The sequence below is a fragment of the Nuphar pumila genome, chromosome 17 (assembly GCF_984573655.1).
Source record: "Nuphar pumila chromosome 17, dmNupPumi1.hap1.1, whole genome shotgun sequence".
Taxonomy (NCBI): domain Eukaryota; kingdom Viridiplantae; phylum Streptophyta; class Magnoliopsida; order Nymphaeales; family Nymphaeaceae; genus Nuphar; species Nuphar pumila.
In genome coordinates, this window is record NC_143265.1 from 75,274,169 (window position 1) to 75,301,866 (window position 27,698).

Genomic DNA, 27,698 nt, shown 5'->3' on the forward strand with positions numbered 1-27,698 from the left:
ACTGCACCTGCCCAGGATGTGGGGTATGTCAGATGGAGGTCTCATTTTAGCCCAAGAACCCAACCTCACTTGTAGGGCTAGAAAACTACCTGAATAAGCTGAACTTGAGGTCTTGTGGCAAGCCAAACCGAGCTCGGGCTCACGTCTGAGCTAAACAATCCGAGCTCGGTGACTCATTTATAAAAAGAATACATTGTTTCAAAGCTGAAAATAATAGGATTCGAACAATAGGCCTATTGATGGAGCTTGAGCTGGTTTGTTTACAAAAATTAAAATAGAATAAAATAAAAAATATGTTGCTTCAAAAATAAAAATAATAGAATTTGAACTCTAAATATATTGATTGCAAATCAAATATTCCAACCATTTGTTTTATAGTAACAGTGGTATAAAACGTAACTTATTAGTTAATGAACCTATGCGAGACACGCCAAGCCAATCACCTATATATTGTTTGTGTTTGGCTTGCTATAAGCCTATTTTATTAGCTATAAAAAGGGAAAGTTAAAAAAGTGATGTTCAATCATTTAAAGAAAAGGGAAGGTTGAAAGTTTCATTTTGAAGAGTTAATTAGTGTTAGTTGATACTAAAAATAACTCGGGCAGTCATCTAAGCAATTCCTCAAAAAGGGAAGCTTTCATATTTGAAAGCTGAAGCAGCTAAACATAAATTTGCCATACGTGATATATATATATATATATATATATATATATATATATATATATATATATATATATATATATATATATATATATATATATATATATATATATATATATATATGTTATTTATTTAACGTAGAAAACCACTACTATTATTTATTTGGGCATTCCATTATGAGCCGACAGGTGTCAAGTTGACTAGTGACCTAGTTGGTGTCTGCAGTATAAAACTCCATGAGTACTCCCCCCAACACGCCAGGGATGGTTTCTCATCGGCTTTGGCCTTGCCGTAAAGAGCATGACCCCTGAGTTTTGATCTATCGACCTGCTTCAACTCGAAAGCCTTAAGCCGACCCAACTAAACAGGTGTGGAGCTCTTATGGGCTCCTGTATGTAAATTACCAATGCTTTTCTATACAGGGGTTTCTAAAACACAACTGATTCCATTTGGACAATGGCAACTCATTGTTGACCGATTCCTTCATTTGTATGTATTCACCCAACTATGCTCAATCGATTCTCCAAATCTGCAGGGCACAATGTCTTATGGCATTAGTTCCTGTGAGCATGCACTAGGCTCATGTATGCCTCCCTCAAGAACTCAGTTCGCATGCACTAGGCTCATGGTTGGTCTTTGCAATAACCACACTAGGTGCGGCAGGATCAAGCTTCACCTATGTTACACTCGGCGCGAACCAGTTTGATAAACAAAAGGACCAGGAAGGTTTTGTCAGCTGGTTCTTTATTACTACACTTGCAAAGCTTATTGGTGGTTGTCTACATCCTAGACAATGCAGGCTCGGCCTGGGGCTATGGATGGTGTGCTGTGCTCATTGCCATTAGCTTGATCTTGTTCCTTCTAGGCAAATGGCACTACCGAAATGTAAGTTTATGCTTGGTTGCATTCAAATGTGATTTGGAATCTCATGCAAATGAGAATGAATCTCATTTGCACAGCCAACCAAACATGTGATTTGGAATCTCATGTAAATGAAAAACAGAATGTGATTTGAAATCACATCAAAGTGAATCTCGTGATTCCAAATCACATGGTGGAATATGTAATTTGAAATCATATGACTTCAAATCACATTTGATTCCCTAAAGGGGAGACCTTTTGTTAGCATGGCTCGCAAAGTGACCGTACTACTACTATGGGCTTCCTATGTTGTTAGCATAGCTCTTATGGGCTCGGACTACTACTATGGAGTTGGTCCGCAAGGCAAGCCTCCGGCATGAAATTCAAGTTTCAGGTATGGTCTACTTGGAGATTCACCCTCAGTCACTTGTCTTATGAAGAAACTTCTCCCAAATGAATTCTTAAAAGCATGCTTTTTTTTTAGAAAGAATTAGAAGGGTATTGGCTTATGGCCACTCTCCCAGAGTGGTGTTTCTTGAAATTTGGAACCATATCTGATCATTAGGATATAATGGTTTTATCCAAGGCATGGTCCTCTACTTTATTAGTTGTGAGAGTAGTCATTGAGTTTTATACTTAGGTCCATAGTTAAACGCGACACCTCTCGGCCTGTAAAGGGATGTCCAAACCATAGCAGTGGTTTCTGAATGACTAAAAAATAAAAACTGACGTTTGGCAGACCGCTACCAGAATACAAGCATCAACACTTTATAACATTACATCAAATTTGGGACCCTGTCTGTAGGTTTATCCTGCCAGATTCTATCTGATTCAAAGACCACCATAGACGCTAAAATGAAACTGATGCTGGACTAATGAGAAGTCTCGCTGCAAGGGATATTTTATGTTATGTAGTTTAGCTAAAACTTAGTACATGCAATAAGTAATCACATGAATATAGATGAAAGAAACTATGGAGTCCTGAAAAGTATTCCTCCACCCAAACAAGAGGAAAAAGAATGGAAAAGGGGAAAACAAAGGAAAATGGAACAAAATGAGATTCAACCAAGATTTAACATGGCGAAAAAAAAAGAAAACCAAGGATTGTATGAACACTTCAAACATTTGACATCTCCCAATCTTCATCAGCAAACCAGCATTTGCAGTTCCTCAAGACACTTTTTACATCTAACAGATACAAATGTTAATCTCAACCTCTAAAATATCATGACACAATCCGAGCTCAAAATTTTCTACAAAGCACTTGTGGGCAAGTCAACTATCTGGCACTCGGCAGGACGGCTGATTCATCAAATAGAACATATGGGTCAGACACTGCTACCTCAAGAGGATTCACATTGATGGAAGAATGCCTGGAATTTCTAGACAGCATATCAAAGTCATCCTCTCCCCCTGAACCTGATCCCCTCTCAATGGAAATTGCCTCTTGGATCTCCTTAAGTACTTCGGATATTGTTGGTCTGAGCCTCCCATGGGGCTGCACACACATCATTGCTTTTTCAGCAATCTTCCACACTGACTGTATATCGAATTCACCATGGAGTGACGGGTCAATTATTCGCTGTATGTCTCCACTTTCAATATGCAACTTTGCCTGTAGTAAATGCATATAATATACATAACTGCTTAGGCTACTATTCTAAGACTCACCCACTGAACAGAGTGTGTATCGTAAATGCATATAATATACATAGGCTACTATTCTAAGACTCACCAACTTTGCCTGAACAGAGAAGAATGTTACACACTTACCCACTGAACTATATTCCGACAGTTGACACCAAAGCTTTCATTAGATATAGCTTCTTGGCCTGAAATCAGCTCCAACAGAATGACACCAAAGCTATACACATCACTTTTCTCTGTCAACTGCTGAGAGATGTAATACCTGCCAGAAGTAGAAGCACACAGAAGAATAGAACAATTCAACGAGGCTTACCAAATCCGAAATGATCAACAGTTACACAGAAGCACATGCAAGAACAAGTACATGATTGGAACTTTTTTTTGAAAGGCAAGCTAGGGTTAGGCAGACCCCCACCAGTTATTCAATCATACCACTGGGGTTTTGAACCTGCAACGTTCCACCACAGGGAAACCTGCACTGACAGCTCCTACCAACCACGTGGAGCTCTTGTTGGTACATGATTGGAGTAGTATTCTTGCATAACTACAGGAACATTTACCTCCTTTGACCCACTCATAACAAAAAGCAAAAGCTCTTGGTAATACCTTCTATTGAAAGCTCCATTATGTTGTTACTTCCACCATAACAATAAAAACAAAGCTCTTTATGTTCTTAATGTACAAGTCACAGATTTACCATAACCAATTCTCTCTCATAGCAATGGGGTGTCCTACTTTTGCGGAGATTTATGAACTACTGCCCTGGGCAGTGGATCTCTATACCAATCTTTTCTTTTTATTTTTAGATATGCAAGCTGGGGTTAGGCAGACCCCCATCAGTTATACAACCATACCATGAACTACTGCCCTGGGTAGTGGATCTCTATACCAATATTTTCTTTTTATTTTTAGATATGCAAGCTGGGGTTAGGCAGACCCCCATCAATTATACAACCATACCATTGGGATTTGAACTTGCAATGTCCCAAGACAAGGTGACGTGCAGTAACTGCTTCTACCAGACATGAATGTTTTGTATGCTCTCATGAGATTGCTCTATCGGCATATCATCTTCATATTTATGTGTTGTGCATATATGTCTATGCATGTTTTATGTGCCATTTCAAAATTGTTTTTGGTATTTTGGGTTGAAAATTAGACATTTTGGGTATTGTTTTATGGTCTTAAATTAAATTGAAATTAGAGTTTTATCTTAAAAATCTTTTTTTTAAGTGAGTTATTGTTTAATTGGCTCTTGCGCAAGCATGATAAGTCAAAATATATTTTGGGTATGTTAGTATCTTATGTGAAATCATGGTGTTCATATGCATATCTTATGTGTTCCTTTATAATTGTGTGGCTTTAAAGTTATTAGATTATTGCATATACATGAATTTTGATCTCTTTGTTAATATCCATGATTAGTTGTACTTGTGTATACTCTTATTTTTCCATATGGTTCTTTAAAAATCTATATATATGTTTTTGGTCATCTTTAATGTTGTATATCATTGTTGTCTCATAGTATACTTGCTTATATTGACCATGCATATAATTTCATATGGTTGCATCATTTGATATATTGTTGTGCATATGAGTTCACTATACTCGTTTTAAAGTTTTCATCTACCTTTATTGGATTTTATTTGAAACTTTGTTTTTTCAAATTGGTTCTTATATATGAATTCACTTATTTGGAAACTGATTTCCGTGAGTATGTATTGCCTCCTTATGGCATTTGTTTTGTCCATCACAGATTTTTATATGATGCCTCATTTATTTTTGGCTTTGTTGTTGTTGAACAAGAGTTGTTTGTTGAGGTGAGTTGTATGCACCTTAATTTTTTGACAGTTTAGATTGTCGGTTTATAATTTGGCTCTAACCGACGATTGTTTGATCTCTAATTCTATGGGTATGTTGTATCACTCATTTGTTTATTTGGCCATTGTTATTATAGTTGCTTATAATTATGTTTATCTGTGTTGGCTATCTATTTTGAAACCATGGTATTTCAAAAGATTGTTAAAATTGATAATCTTATTCTTCTTGATGACATTAAATTGTTTTTATTACAAGCTCTCTTACCTTGTGTGTTGATCCTATTGTACCTCTCATCTAAGTGTCATTATATATAGACAAGAGATGTTTGTTCACACCTTCATGTGTGTTTTTAGCTCATTGTTGGCATTGTGATTATACTTTTGATCTAGTTACTAATACACTTGATTTTTTTAGTATCATTATATGTAAACAAGAAATATTTATTTACACCTTCGTGTATGATTTTAGCCCATCGTTAGCATTATGATTATGCTATTTTTTTAGTTGATGATACACTTGTTTGAGTGTTATTATATATAGACAAGAGATATTTATACACACATAAGTGTGTATCTTTGGCCCTTTGTTGTCATTATGTCTATGCTCTTTTTCTAGTCGCTGATACACTTTATTTTTAAGGTTTGAAAGTCTAGTGAGGTGATTGCTTGTGGTGGTCGAACTATTGTTGAAATTTGAAAAATATCATTTCTTGATATTTGTGAGATTTTTAAATCTCTCCATATCTTTAGCAAATTATTGTTGATTTGCATATATCATTCCCTTTGTTATGTGGGATTTTTTTAAATCTTTTTATGAAATTTTTAAACTTTTACTACTTGTTTTTTCTTGTATGAAAAAATGTTTATCGATAAAATTTCAAGGATTTCATTGATAATATATATATATATATATATATGTTTTAAAATTGTTATTTGGTCCTTTGTACTTAAACTCATTCTAAGATGTGTGAGTGAATTTTAATGGGTTGTGACTTATGGGATTGTTCTTATTCATTATTATGTGCATTAAATATATTGCACATATATATGTTTTTAATTGATTATCTTGTCCACATTGTTGTATGCATAAATTTAATTAACTCTTCTTTTCTTAAGGGTTCTTTTTTGAAGTGTTATACTTTATATGCATGTTTTTAGTATAAATTGATGATTTGTTTTATTTGAAGTGTTTTTCTAAAAATTTGGGATAATATTAATACATGATTGTTCATCTCTTCTTGATAACTTAAATGTTCTTTAAGTTATTAAATTCTCTTATGATCAATATTTATATTTTCTTGAAAAATATATTGATTATGGGATTATGCTTGTCTAAAATTGTTTTTATAAATTTATATCTGAGGTATGTTCCTCTTATCTTGCTTGAATTGTTAATAATGTTTCTAAAAATCTTAAAATTATTACTTTGTTCGACTTGAGCGTTATTTTTGTTCAAAATATGCATACTAGTTTTTTTTTTTTGAAATTATATAATTATTTGATTAAGATATTTTCTTTTTGTGTAATTAGAATATGTCTTTTGTTCTCTCTATAAGTTATTAAAGATGCGATGGATTAAGAAAGAAATATCTTTGATACATCATATCATGAAGATAATCGATGAAGGCGTTTGGAGATGATTACCAATGAAGACATTCAAAGACTTATATTTGCAAAATTCTCTGATGCATCATAAAGATGGAGACTCTCAATAAAGACACTTGACTTTGATCCTCCCCATTGATTTTTTTTTTGTTTTTCCACTTTTAGTATATCACACCGTAAGTTTGAGGGGGAGTGTTAAGTTTTATAAATATATATATATATATATATATATATATATATATATATATATATATATTTGTTTCATATTGTACATATATGCATATATATTCATATATATGTATATATATATTCTATTTATAATGATGTAATAGGTAATACCCTCTAGGGGTATTTTCATCATTTTACAACATTGTAATAGGTTGTGCACATTAGGGGTACTTTAGTTTTTTTTTACTTTATTTTATTTTTTTTTGTCCTTTTCTGATTTTATAGGGACTATTTGGTCAAAGACCAAATAGAACTTTTGGGTTCTTTTTGGACTAATCAACATACATAGAGTTGTTGGAACAATCCAACAACTCTATTTGAGACTACCTATTGTGTATAAATAGGGGTGAACCCCCCTCTTATTCTCCAATCCTCTTCTAAAGCATTCTAACTCACTTTGTGAGTATATTATGAATAAAATGTTATTTATTTTATTCTTGCTTTTGTGCTTTAATGCATGTGTTGGCACCTTGTGTTATCCCATGGTGGACTTGTGCATATGCACGTTGTGTTTGTGTTATCATAAGCCCTTTGTGGTTCTTGTTTTTGTTTTTTCGCATATTTCGTGACAGCCTCAACCCACACAACTACAACACCCCCCCCCCCCCCCCCCCGGGCTGTACATAGGGGTGTCAATGGGCCGGTTTGACAGAGACCCGAACCGCACCAAACCCTATAAGGTCAGAGTTTGGTGACAAAGAAGGAGATTCGATTAAAATTCAGGTCAGACCTAAAGGGCTTGATTAGTATATGGAGCCAGGTATGGTTTGTGAAATTTCATACCAAAGCTGGGTCCAACCTGAGTTTTGATTAAGATCCACAATTTTTCAATGTAAAAGAGATAAAAATTATTATTTTACCGGCTATGGTCTGGGTTTGGTTCATGTAATCCCTATATGACACGAGTATGGATTTTCTTATGTGGGACTTATCGGACCCTAGTCAGAATCCGGTACCAACACCTCAAAGTCAGATCTGGGTTCAGAGTCTTCAGACCCACCTGGGTCTGAACCAGATCTGACTCATTGATACCCCTAGTTGTACACGTATTTTGGCCGTTTTAGGGATCTTAGATCAGAGGATCTGTGATCCCTCATTTGCTTGTAGGTCAGATCTGGCATAGGGCCCACACCAGATCCCACCTCAGGAAGTGAGGCCCAGGGCATTTAAATACATCAGAAATATCAGTCTTGGGAATCTGGTGATCCGTGAGCCCTAATTTATGCACGTCACAAAAGGATGCTCTAGGATTCTGCACCACAAGAGGCAGTTTGTGATGTACACAACCCATATGCACTTACATTCTGATACCCTAAACTCCATATCAATACCACCATCCCCCAAGACACATGCACCACAAGCATGAGCAAACAGATGCACGCATGCGCACACACACACATATGCACATGCAAATTCTAAATATGGTGACATGAAATCAAATTTGCTAAAGCACCAAGTGAGATTTCAACATAATTACATGAAGGTTGGAAGCAGAAGTATAGTCATTCCCTTTCAAGTTACCTATGGCAACTGTCTCAATCCAAATACCAATAAGTGGTAGATACATGAGCATTTCCTAATGTTAAGTACGTCAATAATGGTGTATTTCAGGATAGCACTGCATTTGAGAGAGAAAATACTTACTCGGGGTCCAAGTAGCCAACAGTCCCTCGTACAATGCTTGAGACATGTGTAGATCCATCCACTGCAACTTTTGATAGCCCAAAATCTGAGACCTTAGCTCTCATGTGCTTGTCAAGAAGTATATTGCTGCTTTTCAAATCCCTATGAATTATGGTAGGGACACATCCTGTATGAAGGTATTCTGTGCCTGAAAACAGGTAGTCCTAAAGGTAATCAGGCCAAGCCCTTCTAAGTAATGGTGAAGGTTAAGTCCAACACATGGAAAAAGTAAAACAAGGAATAAAATATAAACCATTTTAACCTTTGGCAGCATCTTCAGCTATCTCAAGGCGCTTGATCCAACTAATAGTTTTCTCCCGAGTTAAGGGTCCTGTAAAACTGTAATAATCAACGCATTGAAGTTTCACAAAAAGCCTACAGTTCCAGGAACAGGGATCACTTACCATATAGATGCTCCTTTAAGGTTCCATTGTGCATATACTCATAAACAAGGACGCTCTTCCCTTCCTCCTGACAATATCCAAGAAATGCAACAAGATTTCTATGATGGATTCTTGAGAGCAGGGAGACCTGTATGAAAACAGAAAATATCATATTTGAATAACATTCTGAACCTAAGATAAGAAAGCTTACCAGTTCATGTTGATCACCAGTTTTTAGAAGAGGGTCCTGCTTAAATTTCTCGTAACTCTTTCACAGTAGAAATTTTTATTAGGATTTGAATTGCACAGTTTGAGTCAGGCATTGTAATTGAAAATATGCCGACACTTCTGTTGAAACCATGCAGTGTATTTTAAATCTTTTCAGAGTGAATTACATTTTCAGTAGCATCTAACCGAAGACAGATACATAAGAATATCACTTATGTATTGCTTTTACATCGGTGAACTTCCTAAAGATAAGGTGACAGCTTGTGGAGCATGCACAAGAAAGTGTGAAGGATAAAAAGAGAGGAAGAAGACATGATTGTGAACCCTAGTGATTCTCTACATGGGAGATAGCACATTGGATTCTTTCATTAATAATCTCAAACCCACCCCAAGGGATTTGGTGCAGTGGAAGGGGCCTTGGCCACTAGACTGGTGGTCAGGGTTCCATTCCCATGAGCATCAGCACCTTGCATTAATGAGGGAAAGGGATAAGCCCTTGCTCAGCCGAAGCTTGGCTACTCCTTGGGGGCGAGAGTAGGTGATTCTTAGCTTTTGCACTAAAGGAGCACGTCCATTTGGATTAGGAATTTTCTTGTAGATGTTTAAAGATAACATTTGATTGTTATTTCTTAGAAGATTTCTTTAACTACTCATTTTATGAAGTAAAGGTCATTTCTGTCTTTTTTGCAGCTGACCAGATTGACTATGTGCTGACCAGACTATTTCTCTGTCTGTCCATTGTATGTGCAGTAAGGGAAACTTTATCATATTCCTATGTAATTGAAACATGTAGTAGATAAAGTCTAAGGGGGTCAACATTTTTTGTAGAGCCCTATTCCCTCTAACTCTCCTCCGCTTCTCCTCCTCCTTCATACATCTTTTCATTTTTCATTTGACTTCTTGCAGGTACCTACCTAGACACCATAAGATGTAGACCAGTTGCCAGATCCATTTTCCATGAATGCAAATAGGAACTTCTTGTTAAATTGTAATTTATAAGACAATGTATTTTCTATATATATTTTATATATATAAAAGAAGATACATATACATATATATATTTCATATTCATCTACTTGTATATATAAAATATATATTTCTTTATTGTATTGGCTGTAGGGGTATTTTAGTCATTTCTATATTTTACGCATATTCATGTTTTTTAATATGATTGTAATTCCTCCTTTTTATTTTTTTGTTTTTGTAATTTTTTTTTATTTCTTATTTTTGTTTTTTTTATATAATGTTTTTGTACACAGTCAGTGGCTGACTGTGTACAGTGTACAACAGTGAGCCATTGACTGTGTACACAGTTTTAAAAATATAGACGTTGGGCTGATTCTCAACGTCTCTAATAAGAGCTGTTGGGAATAGCCCAACGTCTCTTAAGTTTGCTTATAAATAAGGGCTATGTGAGCCCATTGTATGCATGTATTAGAGAGTAAGGAGTTGTCTCCTTAAGCTTATAAATACTGTGCATTTATATTGCACTTTCTTTGGTGTAAAGCTTATAAACACTGTGCATTTATTGCACTTCTTTTGTGGTATAAAGCTTATAAACATTGTGCATTTATTTTGTGTATTGAGTATTTGAAGTATCAAGTTATTTGAAAACTTGATTTTTTGCAAGGATTCTTCACATGGTATCAGAGCAAAGTTGGAGAAAAAAAAAGGATCGTGTGGATTCTCACTTTTTTGGGTGCCTCGAAAAGCGTGCCCTCGATTTTTTTGGTGATTGAAGTGGATTCACTTGTTCATCCAATATTTTAGAAGACTCTTTTATCAAGAAAGGTCTAAAAATCCTTTGTGGTACGTATTCTTTTTCATCATCTCTCCTCTCTAATGGGTAAAAAAGACTCATTTTTCTTTCGGCTTCAAACTCAATGGGTCCAACTATCACGTCTGGGCCGGAAACATGGAGGCTCATATTAAAGGAAAAAGGCTTTGGGGTTATGTTCAAGGCTCGATTCCCGAACCGGAGCCAAAGATAACCTTAATGAAGAAAGGAGAAATAAAAATCCTTGAAGGCGAAGAAAGAGCCAAGGCTCTTGAAGACTACACCAAAAAGCATGAAAAATGGGAGATGAAGAATTTTAAAATCCTCTCATGGATTTTCTCATCCGTAGAAACAAGAATTGACGTCAATATTATCAAGTTTAAGAAGGCTTCTCAAGCGTGGGAGTACCTTGAGAAGATGTACACCTCTAGGGACCTGTCTCATAAATATTACCTCCAAAAGAGAGCTCTAACTTTTCGTCAAGGAGAGATGACTATAAGGGAGTATTTTGCCGAACTCTCTTCTATTTGGGATGAGCTTGCTATGCTCGAACCCAAGTGGAGTGGAGAAGCCATAGAGCTTCGTTATAAACAATTGGAAGAAGATAAATTTTTTAATTTTTTGAATGGGCTTAGGCCTGAATTCGAACAAATCCGATCTTCTCTTTTATCCGCCTTCACTTCCCCCTCTCTTGAAGATGTAATTACTAAACTAAGTGGGGAAGAGACTTGTATGGGTATAAGCAAGAACAACCCAAGTGTTTTAGCTACACCTTCCTATAATGAAGAAAATGAAGGAGTTAATGCTGTCTCAAGACCGGGGAGCAACTTAAGGACCTACAAGCCTCATCACTTCAAGAATCAAAACTCAAGTGGTCAAGGAGGGAAGAAGGATTATAACAAGCTTTTATGTCATTTTTGTAAGGAACCAGGGCATATCAAGCCTATTTGCCCAAAGTGGAAAATGTTATTTGCCATGGCTACTACATCTCAACCTCAAAAGGAAGAGTGTTCGTCATCTTCAAATGGAGCTCTTTCATTGCAACAAATTGTGGATGCACTTCAACCTCTTTTAAAAGGGGCTATTTCCGGAGCCGCCATGTCAACCTCTTCTCCTCCCGGTAAGACCTCTTGGCTTTTAGATTTGGGTGCTTCTTTTCACATGACCCCAAGTTTTAGTTCTTTTTCCGAATATTCAAAAAAGCCCTCTCCATCTTTTGTTTCAACTGCGGATGGAACATCTCTTGAAGTAAAAGGAATAAGAAATTTTGAAAAACAAAGGTTCTTTATTCCAAAAATTAGATTTATACCCAAATTAAACTTAAATTTGCTTTCTATTTCTCAACTCTCAGATCATGGGTGTGATATAAAGTTCTCATCTAACAAATGTTGGATACAGGATCGCCGGTCCGGGAGATTGATTGGGGAAGGCTCTAGGAAGGGCGATCTATATTATGTCGATTCCCTTCAAATTCCAAAGAACCCGTTTTGTAATGTTGTCCAACAAAAGGATATTAATGTGTGGCACAAGAGACTTGGACATCCAAATATTGCAAAAATTTCTCATTTACCTTTTGTTAAAAGTCTATGTAAAAGTGATTTAACTTGTAATGACTGTATTCTTGGGAAAATGAAAAAATTGCCTTTTTGTGAAAGATCTATGTTTACAACAAGACCTTTTGAAATTATCCATTCGGATGTATGGGGACCGACACTCGTCCTATCAAAAGGAGACTTTGCATATTATGTCATTTTTGTTGACGACTATACGAGATATTGTTGGATTTATTTTCTTAAACACAAATATGAAGTTTTCTCAATTTTTAAAACCTATCATATGATGATTAAAAATCAATTTAATGAGAATCTAAAAAATTTTAGAACTCTGGTGAAGAATATCTTTCAAGTGAATTCAAAAATTATCTTGAAAGTCATGGTATTCTTCACCAAAGATCTTGTCCCAAAACCCCTCAACAAAATGGATTAGCCGAAAGGAAGCATAGACATATAATAGAGACAACTCGAACATTACTTGTTTCTCAAAACATCCCAAAAGGTTTTTGGGCTGAAGCGGCTTTAGCATCTGTCTATCTGATAAATCGGCTACCTTCTAAAAACTTGAACAATATCTCGCCTTTGGAAAAATTGTATACCAAAGAATCCGACTATAGTCGGTTGAGAATTTTTGGTTGCAAATGTTTCGTTCTTACTGACAAAAATGACAAGCTTTCGCCAAAAGCCATTGTCTGTGCTTTTCTTGGATATTCTGAAACCCAAAAAGGGTTTCGTTGTTATGATATTGAGAATGACAAGCTATATGTTTCCAGAAATGTGAGTTTTCTGGAAAATGTTAATGGTTTTAAAAGGAGTAAACCCTTTGAAGAAAACATTGATTACTCCTTTTTATTTGAAATGTTAGCACATGATGATGATAGTGATGACGATTTCATTCATAATGACGTCAATGATAAAGAAGATGGCTCTTCCCATCCACCTGTGAGAAATCAGATGTGGGAGTCACCTTACTATCTTAGCAAGAGATAGAGAGAGAGGTAAGAGGGAAGAGAGAAAAAATGTTGGGCGGCAATGGGATCTTCTCCCCTTTCCATTGATATTTATATGCTGTACAAGTGGTACAATACAATACAGTGGTACAATACAGTACAGTATGATGTACAAGTGGTACAATACAGTACAGTGGTACAATACAGTACATGAAATATATCCATTTACATATACATATTTAACAGCCTCCCTCAAGTTGAGGATGATCTTCAATCATGCTCAACTTGCCCTTAAGTAACCAAAATTGATGACTAACCAATCCTTTGGTGAAGATGTCTGCCACTTGGTCTTCTGATCTGACATACGAAGCCTCAATTTCTTCTGTTTCAATCTTTTGTCTAACAAAATGTTGATCAATCTCAATGTGCTTCGTGCGACAATGATGAATAGGGTTAAAAGAAATATTAATGGCACTTTGATTATCACATAAAAGCAGAGAGGAAGAGATGGGTTCATTCAACTCTTGAAGAAGATGCCGTACCCAAGTGACATCAGCTGTCCCTGCTGCCATTGCCCTGTACTCTGCCTCAGTGCTGGATTTAGCAATGGCCTTTTGTTTCTTACTACTCCAAGTGACAATATTTGGGCCAATGAAAACACAATATCCTGAAACCGACCTACGCTCATCAGGGTCCCCACCCCAATCTGCATCACAATATGTAAGTAAACGGTGTCCTGTAGTGAAGCTTTCATCTTTGTGATAGAGCAATCCATCTCCAATAGTCCCTTTCAGATATCTGAGAATACGCTTAATACATTCCATATGACAATCAGTGGGAGCATGCATAAACTGAGATGCTTGATTTACAACATAAGCAATGTCAGGTCTTGTAAATGTAAGATATTGCAACATACCAACAATGCGGCGATATAAAGTGGAATCATGATATAATTGGCCTTCTTTTGCACTAAACTTATGATTTAAGACAGATGGGGTGCTGAGAGGTTTACAATTAATCATACCAGTGGTGTGAAGAATGTCAAGAGTATACTTGTGTTGACTTAGAGTGAGTCGATCATCTTGCCTATCGACTTCAACTCCCAAGAAGTATCGCAATGGGCCTAAGTCCTTCATCTTAAATTTGGCCATGAGTAAAGACTTGACCAAGGCAATATGTGCATCATCACTCCCAGTGATAATGATGTCATCAACATATATAAGAACCCAAGTAGTAACATGATCATTCTTATACATAAATAAAGAATGATCAAGTATACTCTTAGAAAAGTCATGCTGCTGAATTTCCATGGAGAAACTCTCAAACCAAGACCGAGATGCCTGTTTTAAACCATAAAGAGACCTTCTCAATTTACAAACCCATGTAGCCGCATCATGTTCACTATATCCAGGAGGTTGCTCCATATACACCTCTTCCTTCAAGTCCCCATGTAGGAACGCATTCTTGACATCCAACTGGCTAAGAGACCAACCATGCTGAAGTGCCAAAGTGAGGATCACACGAATGGTGCCAATTTTGACAACAGGGCTAAAAGTTTCCTCATAATCTTGCCCATATTGTTGTGTGAATCCGCGTGCAACAAGGAGAGCTTTATATCTTTCAATGCTACCATCTGGTTTACGCTTGATCTTGTAAACCCATTTGGAACCAACAACATTTCTATCAACAGGTCGAGGAACAATATCCCATGTATGACATTCATGAAGTGCTGCCATTTCTTCGTTCATAGCTTCAACCCAAGCTCGAGAATGGGCTGCCTGATGGAAAGTAGACGGCTCTTTCTCTTTGGCCACATTGGTTAGAAACAACTGAAAGTCAAGAGAAAAATCGTTGTAACTAACCCAACGATAGATAAGATGCCTTTCACGTGTGGATCGTCAAAGAGGGGGAGCCTCGTGAGATGGAGTTGGAGGGGCTCCTCGACGGGCATAAAACAAACCTGAAAACCGTGAAGGTGCATCCTGGATGATGTAGTTGTCTGCTTCAAACTGAATTGGTTCATCAACAACAGAATCTCTGATAGAGTCATATAGCAAAGTATCACAAAGCCATGGATCATAAGTAGTTTGCTCATATACCTGAGAAGTATCACAAGTGCTGAAATGGTCATCATCAAAAACAACATTTCTAGACACCTTAATCTTACCCAAAATAGGATCATAACATCTATATCCTTTATACCCATCGGCATATCCCAGAAATCTGCACTGAACTGCTCTGATACCATGTGAGAAATCAGATGTGGGAGTCACCTTACTATCGTAGCAAGAGATAGAGAGAGAGGTAAGAGGGAAGAGAGAAAAAATGTTGGGCGGCAATGGGATCTTCTCCCCTTTCCATTGATATTTATATGCTGTACAAGTGGTACAATACAGTACAGTGGTACAATACAGTACAATATGCTGTACAAGTGGTACTATACAGTACCACTTGTACAGCATACGAAAGCATGCAAATCATCATAAGAAGGGTGAGAACCGTGAAGCAAATAATAAGGAGACTGATCTCCTAATAATTCCATAGGCAACCTGTTAATGATATGCATTGCAGTGTGAAAGGCCTCAGTCCAAAGAGAGAAAGAAATATCAATATTGTGCATCATACTTAACGTGGTTTCAACAATATGCCGATGCTTACGTTCTGCTACTCCATTCTGTTGTGGAGTGTAAGGACAAGAGGAGTTACGTGTGATGCCATGGTCCTTTAAATATTCACTAAAATCATGAGATATGTATTCTCCACCACCATCACACTGGAAATAAGTGATATTTGAATTGAAAAGGTTCTGAACAAGAGCATGGAATTGTTTGAAAAGTTTGAACACTTCAGATTTAGATTTCATAAAGTAAATCTAAGTGTAACGAGTGAAAGAGTCAAGAAATAACACATAATAACGAGAGCCAGATAGAGATGAAACAGGAGCTGGGCCCCAAACATCAGAGTGAATAATTTCAAATGGCTTGGAAGCTCTTTTATTGATACTTTGAAAGGGAAGTACATGACTCTTGCAGACATTACAACTAGGACACTTATGATCTAATTTGACTTTGGGAATAAAACCCTGAGAAGACAATTTGTCAAGGAACCCTTGACTACAATGACCTAACCGACGATGCCAAGAAACTGGCTTATTACATTGCATAACAGAAGAAGACTGACTCAAATAAGCAGGAAAAGATGGAGTCACGGTAGATGACGTCTTCAAAGTCCCGGGGGCTGCTTCGAAGACGTACATGTTTCCGCGTCGTTCACCCTTAGCGAGCATCTTCTTGGTTCGAAGGTCCTTAAGACAAACAGAAGACGGAGTAAATTCCATGGATGAATTTGTTTCATCAACCAATTTAGAAACAGATAAAATGTTTTTCTCAATGGCAGGAGTGAGTAAGACATTTTTCAATGGTAGTGTAGATTGTGACAAAGAGAGAGATGCATTTCCAGTATGAGAAATAGGGTGGTGGGAACCATCTCCCGTGACAATAGTGCCAGTGCCAATATAAGGAACCATGTTGGAAAGTTTACCTGCATCAGAAGTAACATGTGCGGCTGCTCCAGAATCAATATACCAAACTCCATCATCATTCTGTCGCAAATTCATGTTGTTAAATGCAGTCATCAGAATTTGTTGCACATCATGTGGCAACCCTGCACTCTGTCCCTGATCAGTACCCTGATGTGCTCGAAAATTTCCCTGCGGCTGCCCCTGAAACTGTCTAACATTCATCTGTCCAGCTCTTGGTCCTGGCCTCCCTGCTTTGTTGCGATTCTGTGGGTTGTGCCAACAATCTGCTTTCACATGGCCACGCTTGTTGCAATGGAAGCAAGTAGGGACACGGGTACCTCTAGTGGCAGGTGGAGCAGTAGGAGTAGGAAGGAGTCCTCCACGGCCCATATGAGCAGCAGGTGGACGAAATGAGGTAGACCCAGATGTAAACATGACAGGGTGAGGATCATCAATAAGATGATCTTGAGTCAAACTAACTTCATACTGTAGGAGTTTGGCCTGTAAATCCTCAAAGCATGGAAGTGTAGAGGCAACCTGTAATGCAGTGCAAAACATACGATATTGGGGCCCAAGGCTTCCCAATACCTGCTGAACAACATCTCTGTCAGAAACAGGATATCCAATAGTGGCCAACTGATCAATGATAATTTTGATATCCCCTAGAAATTCAGTAATGGTCTTAGTTCCCTTTCGCATAGATTGGAACTGCCATTTCAGTTGAAGTGCACGTGATTCAGAAACCTGTGAATAAGAGTGAGCAAGATGTCTCCATAGTTCTGCAGCAGTAAAATGGTCAGAGATAGTTTGTAATATACGATCAGATAACGTGGCAGTCAAATAAGCAACCACAGATTGGTCCTTCTGAAACCAAACATCATACGCAGGATTTGGAATAGCAATGCAACTCACCTTCCCATCATTACCAGTTACCTCTTGCGTAATAGTCATAGGTGGGGCGGGTGATCCCCCATCCAGATGCCCGGAAAGACCATGACTTCGGATAAATGGCAGAATTTGGCGTTTCCAAAGTAAGTAGTTATCATGAGTTAATTTGTGAGAAACAAGTTGAGAAAGAAATCCGGGGCTGATTTTAGAATCCATAAGGAAGAAGATTAAGGATGAATCAAACAGCACGACAGAAATTCGTAGGTTGTACGGACAGAACCGTACGGTTGTACGGACAGAACCGTACGGACAGAAATTTTTGAGTTTTGGAAATCACGATTTTTCAGTTAATCGTGCAGAATGTACGATTTATCAACTATATTGCAAGAAATAGATAAGAAATCACAAGAAGTTTGAGAAAAGAGGCACTTTTGAGAAATGAGGGTTCCCAAATTTGGGGAAAACAGAAATTAGAGTTGATAAAATTGGGGATAACAGAATATGTAAGAAGGAAAAGATGCACGATATGAGGAAATGAAGAAACGACGTCGAAATATAGTGATTCAACGGAGAAACAACAGAGAAAAGATGAAAAAAAAACACTTTCCTTGAGAACGCCCAAAAACGCACGTCAAGGTCCTTAGGGGCCTTCCAGATGATCGTGATTACCACGCCCTTGGCTCTGATACCATGTGAGAAATCAGATGTGGGAGTCACCTTACTATCGTAGCAAGAGATAGAGAGAGAGGTAAGAGGGAAGAGAGAAAAAATGTTGGGCGGCAATGGGATCTTCTCCCCTTTCCATTGATATTTATATGCTGTACAAGTGGTACAATACAGTACAGTGGTACGATACAATACAGTATGCTGTACAAGTGGTACAATACAGTACATGAAATATATCCATTTACATATACATATTTAACACCACCTATCTCCCAACATAGAAGTGAAGGAGCATTGAGAGATCCTATAACATATACCCATAGAGATAAAAACAATTTTAGGAGTGCAATTGAAAAATTCAGTGAACCTAGTGGGTCCAATTCAACAAATGATGAAAACCTACGAAGAACTGAGAGAAGTAGAAAGATGCTTTCTAGGTTTATTTCATATGATTCATTTACTCCTAAACATAGAGCCTGCCTTAGCGTCATTCATTCCTATATAGAACCCAAAAACTTCGAAGAAGCCAAAAAGAATGATGAATGGCTGAAAGCAATGGAATGTGAGCTTTCAGCTCTCAACAGGGAAAAGACTTGGGAGTTCCAAGATCTTCCTAAGGGTAAGAAAGCAATAGGGTGTAGATGGGTATTTAAGGTAAAAACTAAGAGCGATGGATCTCTTGAGAGATATAAGGCTCGATTAGTTGCAAAGAGATATAGTCAAGAATACATGATTAACTATGAAGAAACTTTTGCCCCTGTGGCCCGAATGGTCACTGTCTGATGTCTCATTACCGTTGCATTAATCAACAAATGGAACATCTATCAAATGGATGTTAAAAACGCCTTCTTAAATGGTGATCTGAATGAAGAGGTATATATGGATGCTCCACCAGGAATGGAGACTCCCAAAAGGAAAGTGTTTCGTCTTCGAAAAGCACTTTATGGTTTAAAACAAGCCCCTAAGGCTTGGTATGATAGATTTAACTCCGTAATGTTAGAAAATGGGTTTTCTTCCTGTTTCACTGACACTGCCTTATTTGTTAGAAAAACCAATGCAGGGATTGTCATTCTGCTCTTATATGTGGATGATATGCTTATAACCGAAAGTGATTCTAAAGGGGTTAAAAGCATAAAAACAATTTTGAATGATAGGTTTGAAATGTCTGATTTTGGATTTCTAACTTATTTTTTGGATATTGAAGTAGCTTACTCTCATAGAGGGTATTTTTTATCTCAAACTAAGCTTGCCTCTGAGATTATTGACCGGTCAGGTATTACAGATGATAAGGTTTGTGAAACTCCTGCTATAGTAGGAGCCAAAATGAAGATTGATAATGGTATTCCTCTCTCCGATCCCACCCCCTACAGACAACTTGTGGGATCTTTGATGTATCTGAGTATTACTAGATCAGATATCTCTCATGCAGTTCATACTGCAAGTCAGTTCCAACATGCACCAACATCAGTTCACATGAGTGCCATCTTGCGGATTGTGAGATACATAAAAGGCACACTAAACAAGGGAGTATTCTTATCATCTTCTTCTGAATTAAAATTAATTGCTTATACTACTCTGACTGGGGAGGTGACCCAAATAACCGTCACTCCACCACTGGTTTTTGTGTGTTTTTAGGAGACTCGCTGATTTCATGGAGATGTAAGAAGAAGCAAAAAGTGTCTCTATCCTCAACAGAAGTTGAATATCGTGCCATGACGACTACTACCATGAAAATTTTATGGATTCATCAGCTATTAGAAGACATGAGGATCTCAATAGAAGGGCCCACCAAGCTATGTTGTGATAACAAGAGTACAATATACATTGCCAAAAATCATACTTTTCATGAGCGGACTAAACACATTGAGATGGACTGTCACTATGTTCGGGAAGCGTATCTGAAAGGAGTTACAGATCTTCCATATGTAACTTCAGAATATCAGTTGGCAGATTTCTTCACCAAAGCTTTGTGTGCTCCGCGGTTCAATTTTCTCCTTAGCAAACTTTCGGTCATCTTGCCCTAAGTTTGAGGGTGGGTGTTAAATTGTAATTTATAAGACAATGTATTTTCTATATATATTTTATATATATAAAAGAAGATACATATACATATATATATATTTCATATATGTATATGTATTCATCTACTTGTATATATAAAATATATATTTCTTTATTGTATTGGCTGTAGGGGTATTTTAGTCATTTCTACATTTTACGCATATTCATGTTTTTTAATATGATTGTAATTCCTCCTTTTTATTTTTTTATTTTTGTAATTTTTTTTATTTCTTATTTTTGTTTTTTTATATAATGTTTTTGTACACAGTCAGTGGGTGTACAGTGTACAACAGTGAGCCATTGACTGTGTACACAGTTTTAAAAATATAGACGTTGGGCTGATTCCCAACGTCTCTAATAAGAGCTGTTGGGAATAGCCCAACGTCTCTTAAGTTTGCTTATAAATAAGGGCTATGTGAGCCCATTGTATGCATGTATTAGAGAGTAAGGAGTTGTCTCCTTAAGCTTATAAATACTGTGCATTTATTGCACTTTCTTTGGTGTAAAGCTTATAAACACTGTGCATTTATTGCACTTCTTTTGTGGTATAAAGCTTATAAACACTGCATTTATTTTGTGTATTGAGTATTTGAAGTATCAAGTTATTTGAAAACTTTATTGTTTGCAAGGATTCTTCACACTTCTATGTGATTGTAGCTTTAAAAACAAGAAAATAATTAAAGCAATTACTTATGCAGTTTATATGACCATGTACCAGCATGCATATCCCTGCTGATAGCAGGCAATCAATGTAAGAAGTGCAATACTTCCAGGTGAATTTTCATCCAAGGATTATTGCAAAATTGGGACCCTAGAAATACAGAAAATAACATTAAGAATGAAAAAGTTCCCCTAAAAATAGTTACACATGACTAAAGAAAAATGAAGAAAAAAAAAAGATGAAAAATGCCCTTATACAAAAATAAAAAGATAAATATGTCCAACACATAATAGATAATATATATATGTATATATATATAGTTGTCCTTGACTATCGATCAGTTGGGTATCCAACTCATATTAATCTAACCACTTTGAGCCTTCAGTATAGAGTATAGATCATAGGAATCCAACCATTTGCATTTCATCAGTCAGTCGGATGTAACTGAAGGCGGAAAAAATTTAAAAAAAGAATAAAAAAGGCATTTATCCTCTCTATTAAAGCTTGATATACACTATGATGAAGATTGTTGCTGACAGTTTTTCATTCATTTTCAGTTAATAATTCATGAAGAACAGATTGTTACCTCATTTGAAAATTCTCGTTTCCCTTGATAGGAACTAGTTGACAACACTTTGACGGCTATTTCCTTTCCACCATTCAGCTTGCCATAATATACAGATCCAAAACCTCCAGAACCCACTTTCTTTTCAAATTTTCCAGTTGCAGTTTCAATTTCAACCAGTGCAAAGCAGTGTGATCCTTCTGTGGCACCATCATTAAACACAGAGACTGCCTTTTCTGAAGGTGGTGCGGGAAGAGATGGTACTACAGGAAGTGAAGGTGGTGTACTCATTCTGCCAATAAGGTCAGCTACAACAAAATGAAGGTATCGTAAGATAAAATAAAGCAAATGCTCACTTTCAAATGATAAGTAGTATCACCAGAACCAACCTTCCCCAGATTCTTTCTTGTGGGTATGTAGGCAGCAACACAAAAGCATGGCACATACAAGAAGAAAGAACAGCCCAGCTACAAGACCAACAATGAGTTTGACATAGCTTTTCCCATCTCCTTCAACGTGAAGATTTGGGTTTCCAGAAAAGCTACAGAAAAAGTTTATAATGAAAAGAAATATCATTATCACCCAACATATCTCAAAAGAAGAGTTTGCACTCTCTGTACAAAACATGGAATAGAAATTAAAAGCTTAGTAACCAACTAACCATAGATATCAGAATCTAATGATAATATGGAACTTGGTCAAAATGAGAGTGCAGCTATGGTACCCGGACACTCCATTTTGCCCTTCGTACCCATGTCGACACGCGTCGACACCCGGACATGCCATTTTACCTCCCGTATATACAAGTTTGTATTTAATTTATAATTTATAATTATATTTTCAGTATATAATATATATTTTAGATACAGCCTATGTCACATGGGTGCGGGTGCGGGGATGCGGCACTTCCAAAAAACCCGGGTGCGGGGGTGTGGCAAAAAAAAAAATATATATATATATATATATATATATATATATATATATATATATATATATATAAAGTCCAAAAGTTGGACATAAATGACCCTAGGTGCATTGACTGCACCCAGGGTCAGGTTGACCGCATCGGGTGCGGGTGCGGCACCTAGTTGGAAAATCCCTGTGACATATAGGGAAAAAAAATTCTTGGCAAATTTTTTTTTTAAGTCTGAAAAATTGGACCAAAATGACCCTGGGTGCGTTGACCGCACCCAAGGTCGGGTTGACAGCACCGGGTGCCGCACCAGCACCCGCGTCGAGTCGCATCGATGCGGGTGCGGCACCCTGCTAGCCGAATCCCTGTGACATAGGATATAGCATATATATTTATATTCTATTAAGTTTATTTTTTGAAATTTCTGTGTCATACCATCCGTACCCGCACCCGCACCCATAACCAGGTGACATAGGAGTGCAGATATTATTTTATTATATGGAACACCTAAGTCAAAGTACAAACAAACACATTAAGAACAGTTATTATACATATACAAGGATGAGAAATAGATAATATATAAAAATTAAAAAAGAAATTTTCAACAAGTCATACTGAAAAAACCCTTCCCATGTGCAAGATATGCATTCCTCATTCAATTCTTTCCTTGTAAACGATGCATTTGACATGATCTCAATTGAAGGTATCAATTCATATGCTATAAAAAACCATGGTTGTCAGTCGAGGAAGAGGGAGTGGAAAGCGATACGGGAAGCGGGAGCAGGAAGCGAGGCACTTTCAAAATTTTAGGAAGAGTAGGACGACTTAGAAGCGAATCACGAACCGAACCGAAAGCGACCTAGGAAGCAAGGAGAAGCGAAAAAAGAAGAAAAAAAGAAAAGAGGGAAGCGTGCTTCCCATTTATGGGAAGTGCACTTCCCAATAAAAGGGATGCTTCCCTGCACATTTCGGAAGCGCGATGTTTCGCGCTTTCGAAACGCGTATTGGGGAAGCGTGCTTCCCCTACTGTATAGGCACTTCCGGTAACTCTGATAAAAACCATAGTCACAAATATTGGCCTCAAGTTGAGGCCCTCAACTATATCTCTGCAAGGCAATTTCTAGCAATAATATAGGTTTACTTGATAAATCTTGGGAAAATCTTAGAAAATATTGGCAATTAAAAAAATTTAAAAATATATATAAAAATAGCAATAATAAGTAAGAAAATATTTAGATAAAAGTATACAAATATAATAAAAGAAACAAGTAAAAAATATAAAAGAAAGAAGAAGAAAATATTTAAGATATAAAAAAGAAGTAAAAAGCTACAAGTAACTGATAATATCGTGATACTATTGAAACATATATAAATTTCTGATATTTTTAAAATATCGCGAGATTTTGCCTTTAACATAGTTTTTATCAATTGACAAACATATTTTTGTGATATTTTCAAAGTATCACTGATATCTGTGACAATGACAAAAACCATAGTTACTAGAAGCACCCTCTTAGAGGGGAAAGCACGCTTCCAAAATGGAAAGTGCCACAAAGAAAAGTGTGGGAAAACTTCATTCCCATTTGTAGGAAGTGTCTTTCCCACTAGCTTTCCCATCTCTTCCTATCACTTCTCACTCACTTCCCCCTCGCATTCCTTTTGTTTTTTATATTTTTCATATTAATCTATTCTTTTTTGCTTCTCCCTCGTTTTCCCATTGCTTTTTACATGTTTTCTTTTGTGCTTTTCACATGCTTCCATAATCGCTTCCAAAACGAATCTCACTTCATGCTTTGTACTACTTTTTAACACTCACTTCCCGATTCCGCTTCACGAACCACTTTTTGTACCCATTTCATATCCTGGAAACTATGATAAAAACTCTTTATTTATATATTTACAAAATATAAACTAGGTTGCTACATATTAAAATCGTCATAAGCAATAAAAATGCACATTCATGTAAGGATAAAGAGTATAAAGTATAAACACAAAGCAAAGGGTTTTAACTACATTGACATGCTTCCACAGCACCACGTATCTATAAATGTTCAGATATACGCGAAAAAGAAACTAGAAACTGTAATGAAATGGTGGTTTTCCACGAAAGCACTTGAATCCACCAAAAAGAGTGTCTAAAAGACACTTCAAGCAAAACCCATAAAGGGGTATAAAAAGAACAACACAACAATAAATAAAAAAATCTTTATTAATAGCCAAAATACTTAAAAAGCATTGAATACATGTAATGGAGGGCTTCAACCCTATTTATACAAGAAGAATGAAGAGGGGAGAGCTCATTTTGAGCTCTCCCAAAAAGAATCGTTGGACTATTGGACTCTAGTCCAACGACTCTTATTGTAGCCGTTGGACTAGAGTCTAACGGCTATAACCTAATCAAGTTCTAACAAGAACTTGACTAGATTATATATCTAGTTCAAATGAAACTAGATATATATAAAAAGCAAAAATAAAATAAAGAAAAATATATATAATAATAATATAATGTAATATTATTATTATATATATGTTACACTTTATATTTTACATTTTAACACTCCCTCTCAAACTTACGGTATAATGAGCGAAAGTTTATCTAAGAGAAAATAAAATCTATGAGCATCAAGAGGCTTGGTGAAGAAATTTGTTAATTGATACTCTGATGTAACACATGGCAGATCAATAGTTCCATGCAAAAATTCATCTCTAACATAGTGACAGTCTATCTCAACATATTTGGTGCACTCATGAAATGTCTGGTTGCTTGCAATGTAGATCGCACTCTTGTTGTCACAGCGCATTCATGAAACTTGTGTTGTTTCAACACTCATGTCAGCTAACAATCGCCTGAGTTAAACAACTTCCATCGTAGTAGTCGTCATAGCTCTATATTCAGCTTCGGTGGAAGAAAGAGTTTTTCTGTTGCTTTTTGCACCTCCACGAAATTAAGAACTCACCTAAGAAAACACAAAAGCCAGTGGTTGAGTGTCTATTATTAGGATCACCTCCCCAATCAGCATCAGTATAGGCAATTAAATCTAATAGTGATGATAGAGACAAAAAGAGGCCTCGTGAGAGAGAGGTCTTTAAGTATCTAATAATATGCAAAACAGCTCTCATGTATACAAAAATGTAAGCATGCTGAAACTGACTAGCTGTGTGTACAACGTGTCCTATATCTGGCCTAGTAATGGAAAGATAGGAAAGCGCCCCGATAAGCTGTCTGTAAGGAGTGAGATCATCAAGAAGTTTTTCATCATCAATTCTCATTTTAACGTTGACAACTTATGGAGTGTCCACTTTCTTATCATCCGTAATGTTAGACCTGAAAACAATATCAAAGGCAAATTTAGATTGAGATATCAAATACCTACGAAGCACCCTATTTATCGTCTCCAGTGAAGATCATGTCATCCACATAGAAAAGAAAAACTATAATCCCTGCATCAGAATTTTTAATAAACAAAGCAGTGTCAGTCAAACATGGTTGAAAACCAATATCAAGCATTACATGACTAAACCTATCATACTAAGCTTTTGGTGTTTGTTTAAGGCTACAAAGAGCTTTTTCTAAATGAAGAGACTTACCCTTGAAAATACTAATACCAAGTGGGGCTTCCATATACACTTCTCCAACTAAGTTTTGTAATGAAATAGTGGTCTTCCACAAATGCATGAGTAACTTACAAACAAGTGTCTATTGGAGACACTACAAGCATGACCCTTAAAAGGGTATAAAAGGAAGAACACTTGAAAAATAAATAATACTTTATTCATGCACAAAATGCTCAAGAAGCATTGTTACTTACATTGAAGGGGTTCATCCCTATATATACAAAAAAGTGGAAGAGAGTGGAGAGCTCATTTTGAGCTCTCCAAAAGAGACGTTGGACTCTAGTCCAACGACTCTTATTATAGTAACAACTATTGGACAGTCAAGTTCCAACATGAACTTGACTGGATCAAATATCTAGTTCCTATTGAACTAGATGCTAAAAATGAAAATAAAAAAATAATAATAAAAGGAAAAATATAATAATAATAATATTAAATAATATATATGAATTATATGTATTACAGTTTACATTTTAACACTCCCCCTCAAACTTACGGTACAATGAGCGAAAGTTTGTCTAAGAGGAAGTGAAATCTAGGAGCAGCGAGAGGCTTGGTGAAGAAGTCTGCTAATTGATATTCTGGTATAACATATGGCAAATCAATGGTTCCATGTAAGTATTCCTCTCTGATATAGTAACAATCCATCTCAATGTGTTTAGTGTGCTCATGAAATGTCTGGTTGCTTGCAATGTAGATCACACTTTTGTTGTCACAACACATCTTTGAAGCTTGCGCTGCTTCAGCTCCCATATCTGCTAGCAATCGTTTGAGCCAAACAACCTCCGTAGTGGTGGTTGTCATGGCTCTGTAATCAGTTTCGGTGGAGGAAAGAGAGACCTTCTGGTGCTTCTTGCACCTTCACAAAATTAAGGCTTCACCTAGGAACACAAAAAAACTAGTAGTTGAGTGCCTATTATTGGGATCACCTCCCTAGTCAGCATCAGTATATGCAATTAAATTTAATAAAGACGAAGCAGGCAAGAAGAATCCTCATCAAAGAGAGGATTTTAAGTATCTAATAATACGCAAAACTGCTCCCATATGCACAGAGGTGGAAGCATGTTGAAACTGACTTGTTGTATGAACCGCATGAGCTATATCTAGCCTAATAATGGAAAGATAAGAAAGAGCTCAAATAAGTTGTCTGTAAGGAGTAGGATCATCAAGAAGTTTTCTATCATCAATTTTTATTTTAACATTGACAACTTCTGGAGTGTCTACTTTCTTATCATCTATAATTCCAGAACTGAAAACAATATAAAGAGTAAATTTAGATTGAGATATCAAATACCTCCGAGGAGAATAAGCGACTTTAATGCCTAAAAAATATCTTAATAAACCTAAGTCAATCATTTCAAAGTGAGTTTTAAGAAGATATTTGTTATTTGCAATTCTCTGTTTGTCGCCTCTG

General features: G+C 36.5%; 1 protein-coding gene across 1 annotated transcript in view; it reads right to left on the reverse strand.

Moving 5' to 3' along the window:
• Window positions 1-2,561: 2,561 nt before the first annotated feature.
• Window positions 2,562-27,698, reverse strand: part of LOC149812249 (putative LRR receptor-like serine/threonine-protein kinase At1g67720) — an 85,794-nt gene continuing 60,657 nt past the window's right edge. Inside the window, exons 10-16 of the mRNA XM_089992632.1 lie at window positions 22,146-22,297; window positions 21,778-22,064; window positions 8,909-9,035; window positions 8,767-8,835; window positions 8,466-8,652; window positions 3,295-3,430; window positions 2,562-3,136 (exon numbers count right to left, since the gene is read on the reverse strand). Of these exons, the coding sequence (XP_089848758.1) occupies window positions 2,801-3,136; window positions 3,295-3,430; window positions 8,466-8,652; window positions 8,767-8,835; window positions 8,909-9,035; window positions 21,778-22,064; window positions 22,146-22,297 (1,294 nt within the window). The 3' untranslated portion in view covers window positions 2,562-2,800. The remainder of the gene's footprint in view (window positions 3,137-3,294; window positions 3,431-8,465; window positions 8,653-8,766; window positions 8,836-8,908; window positions 9,036-21,777; window positions 22,065-22,145; window positions 22,298-27,698) is intronic.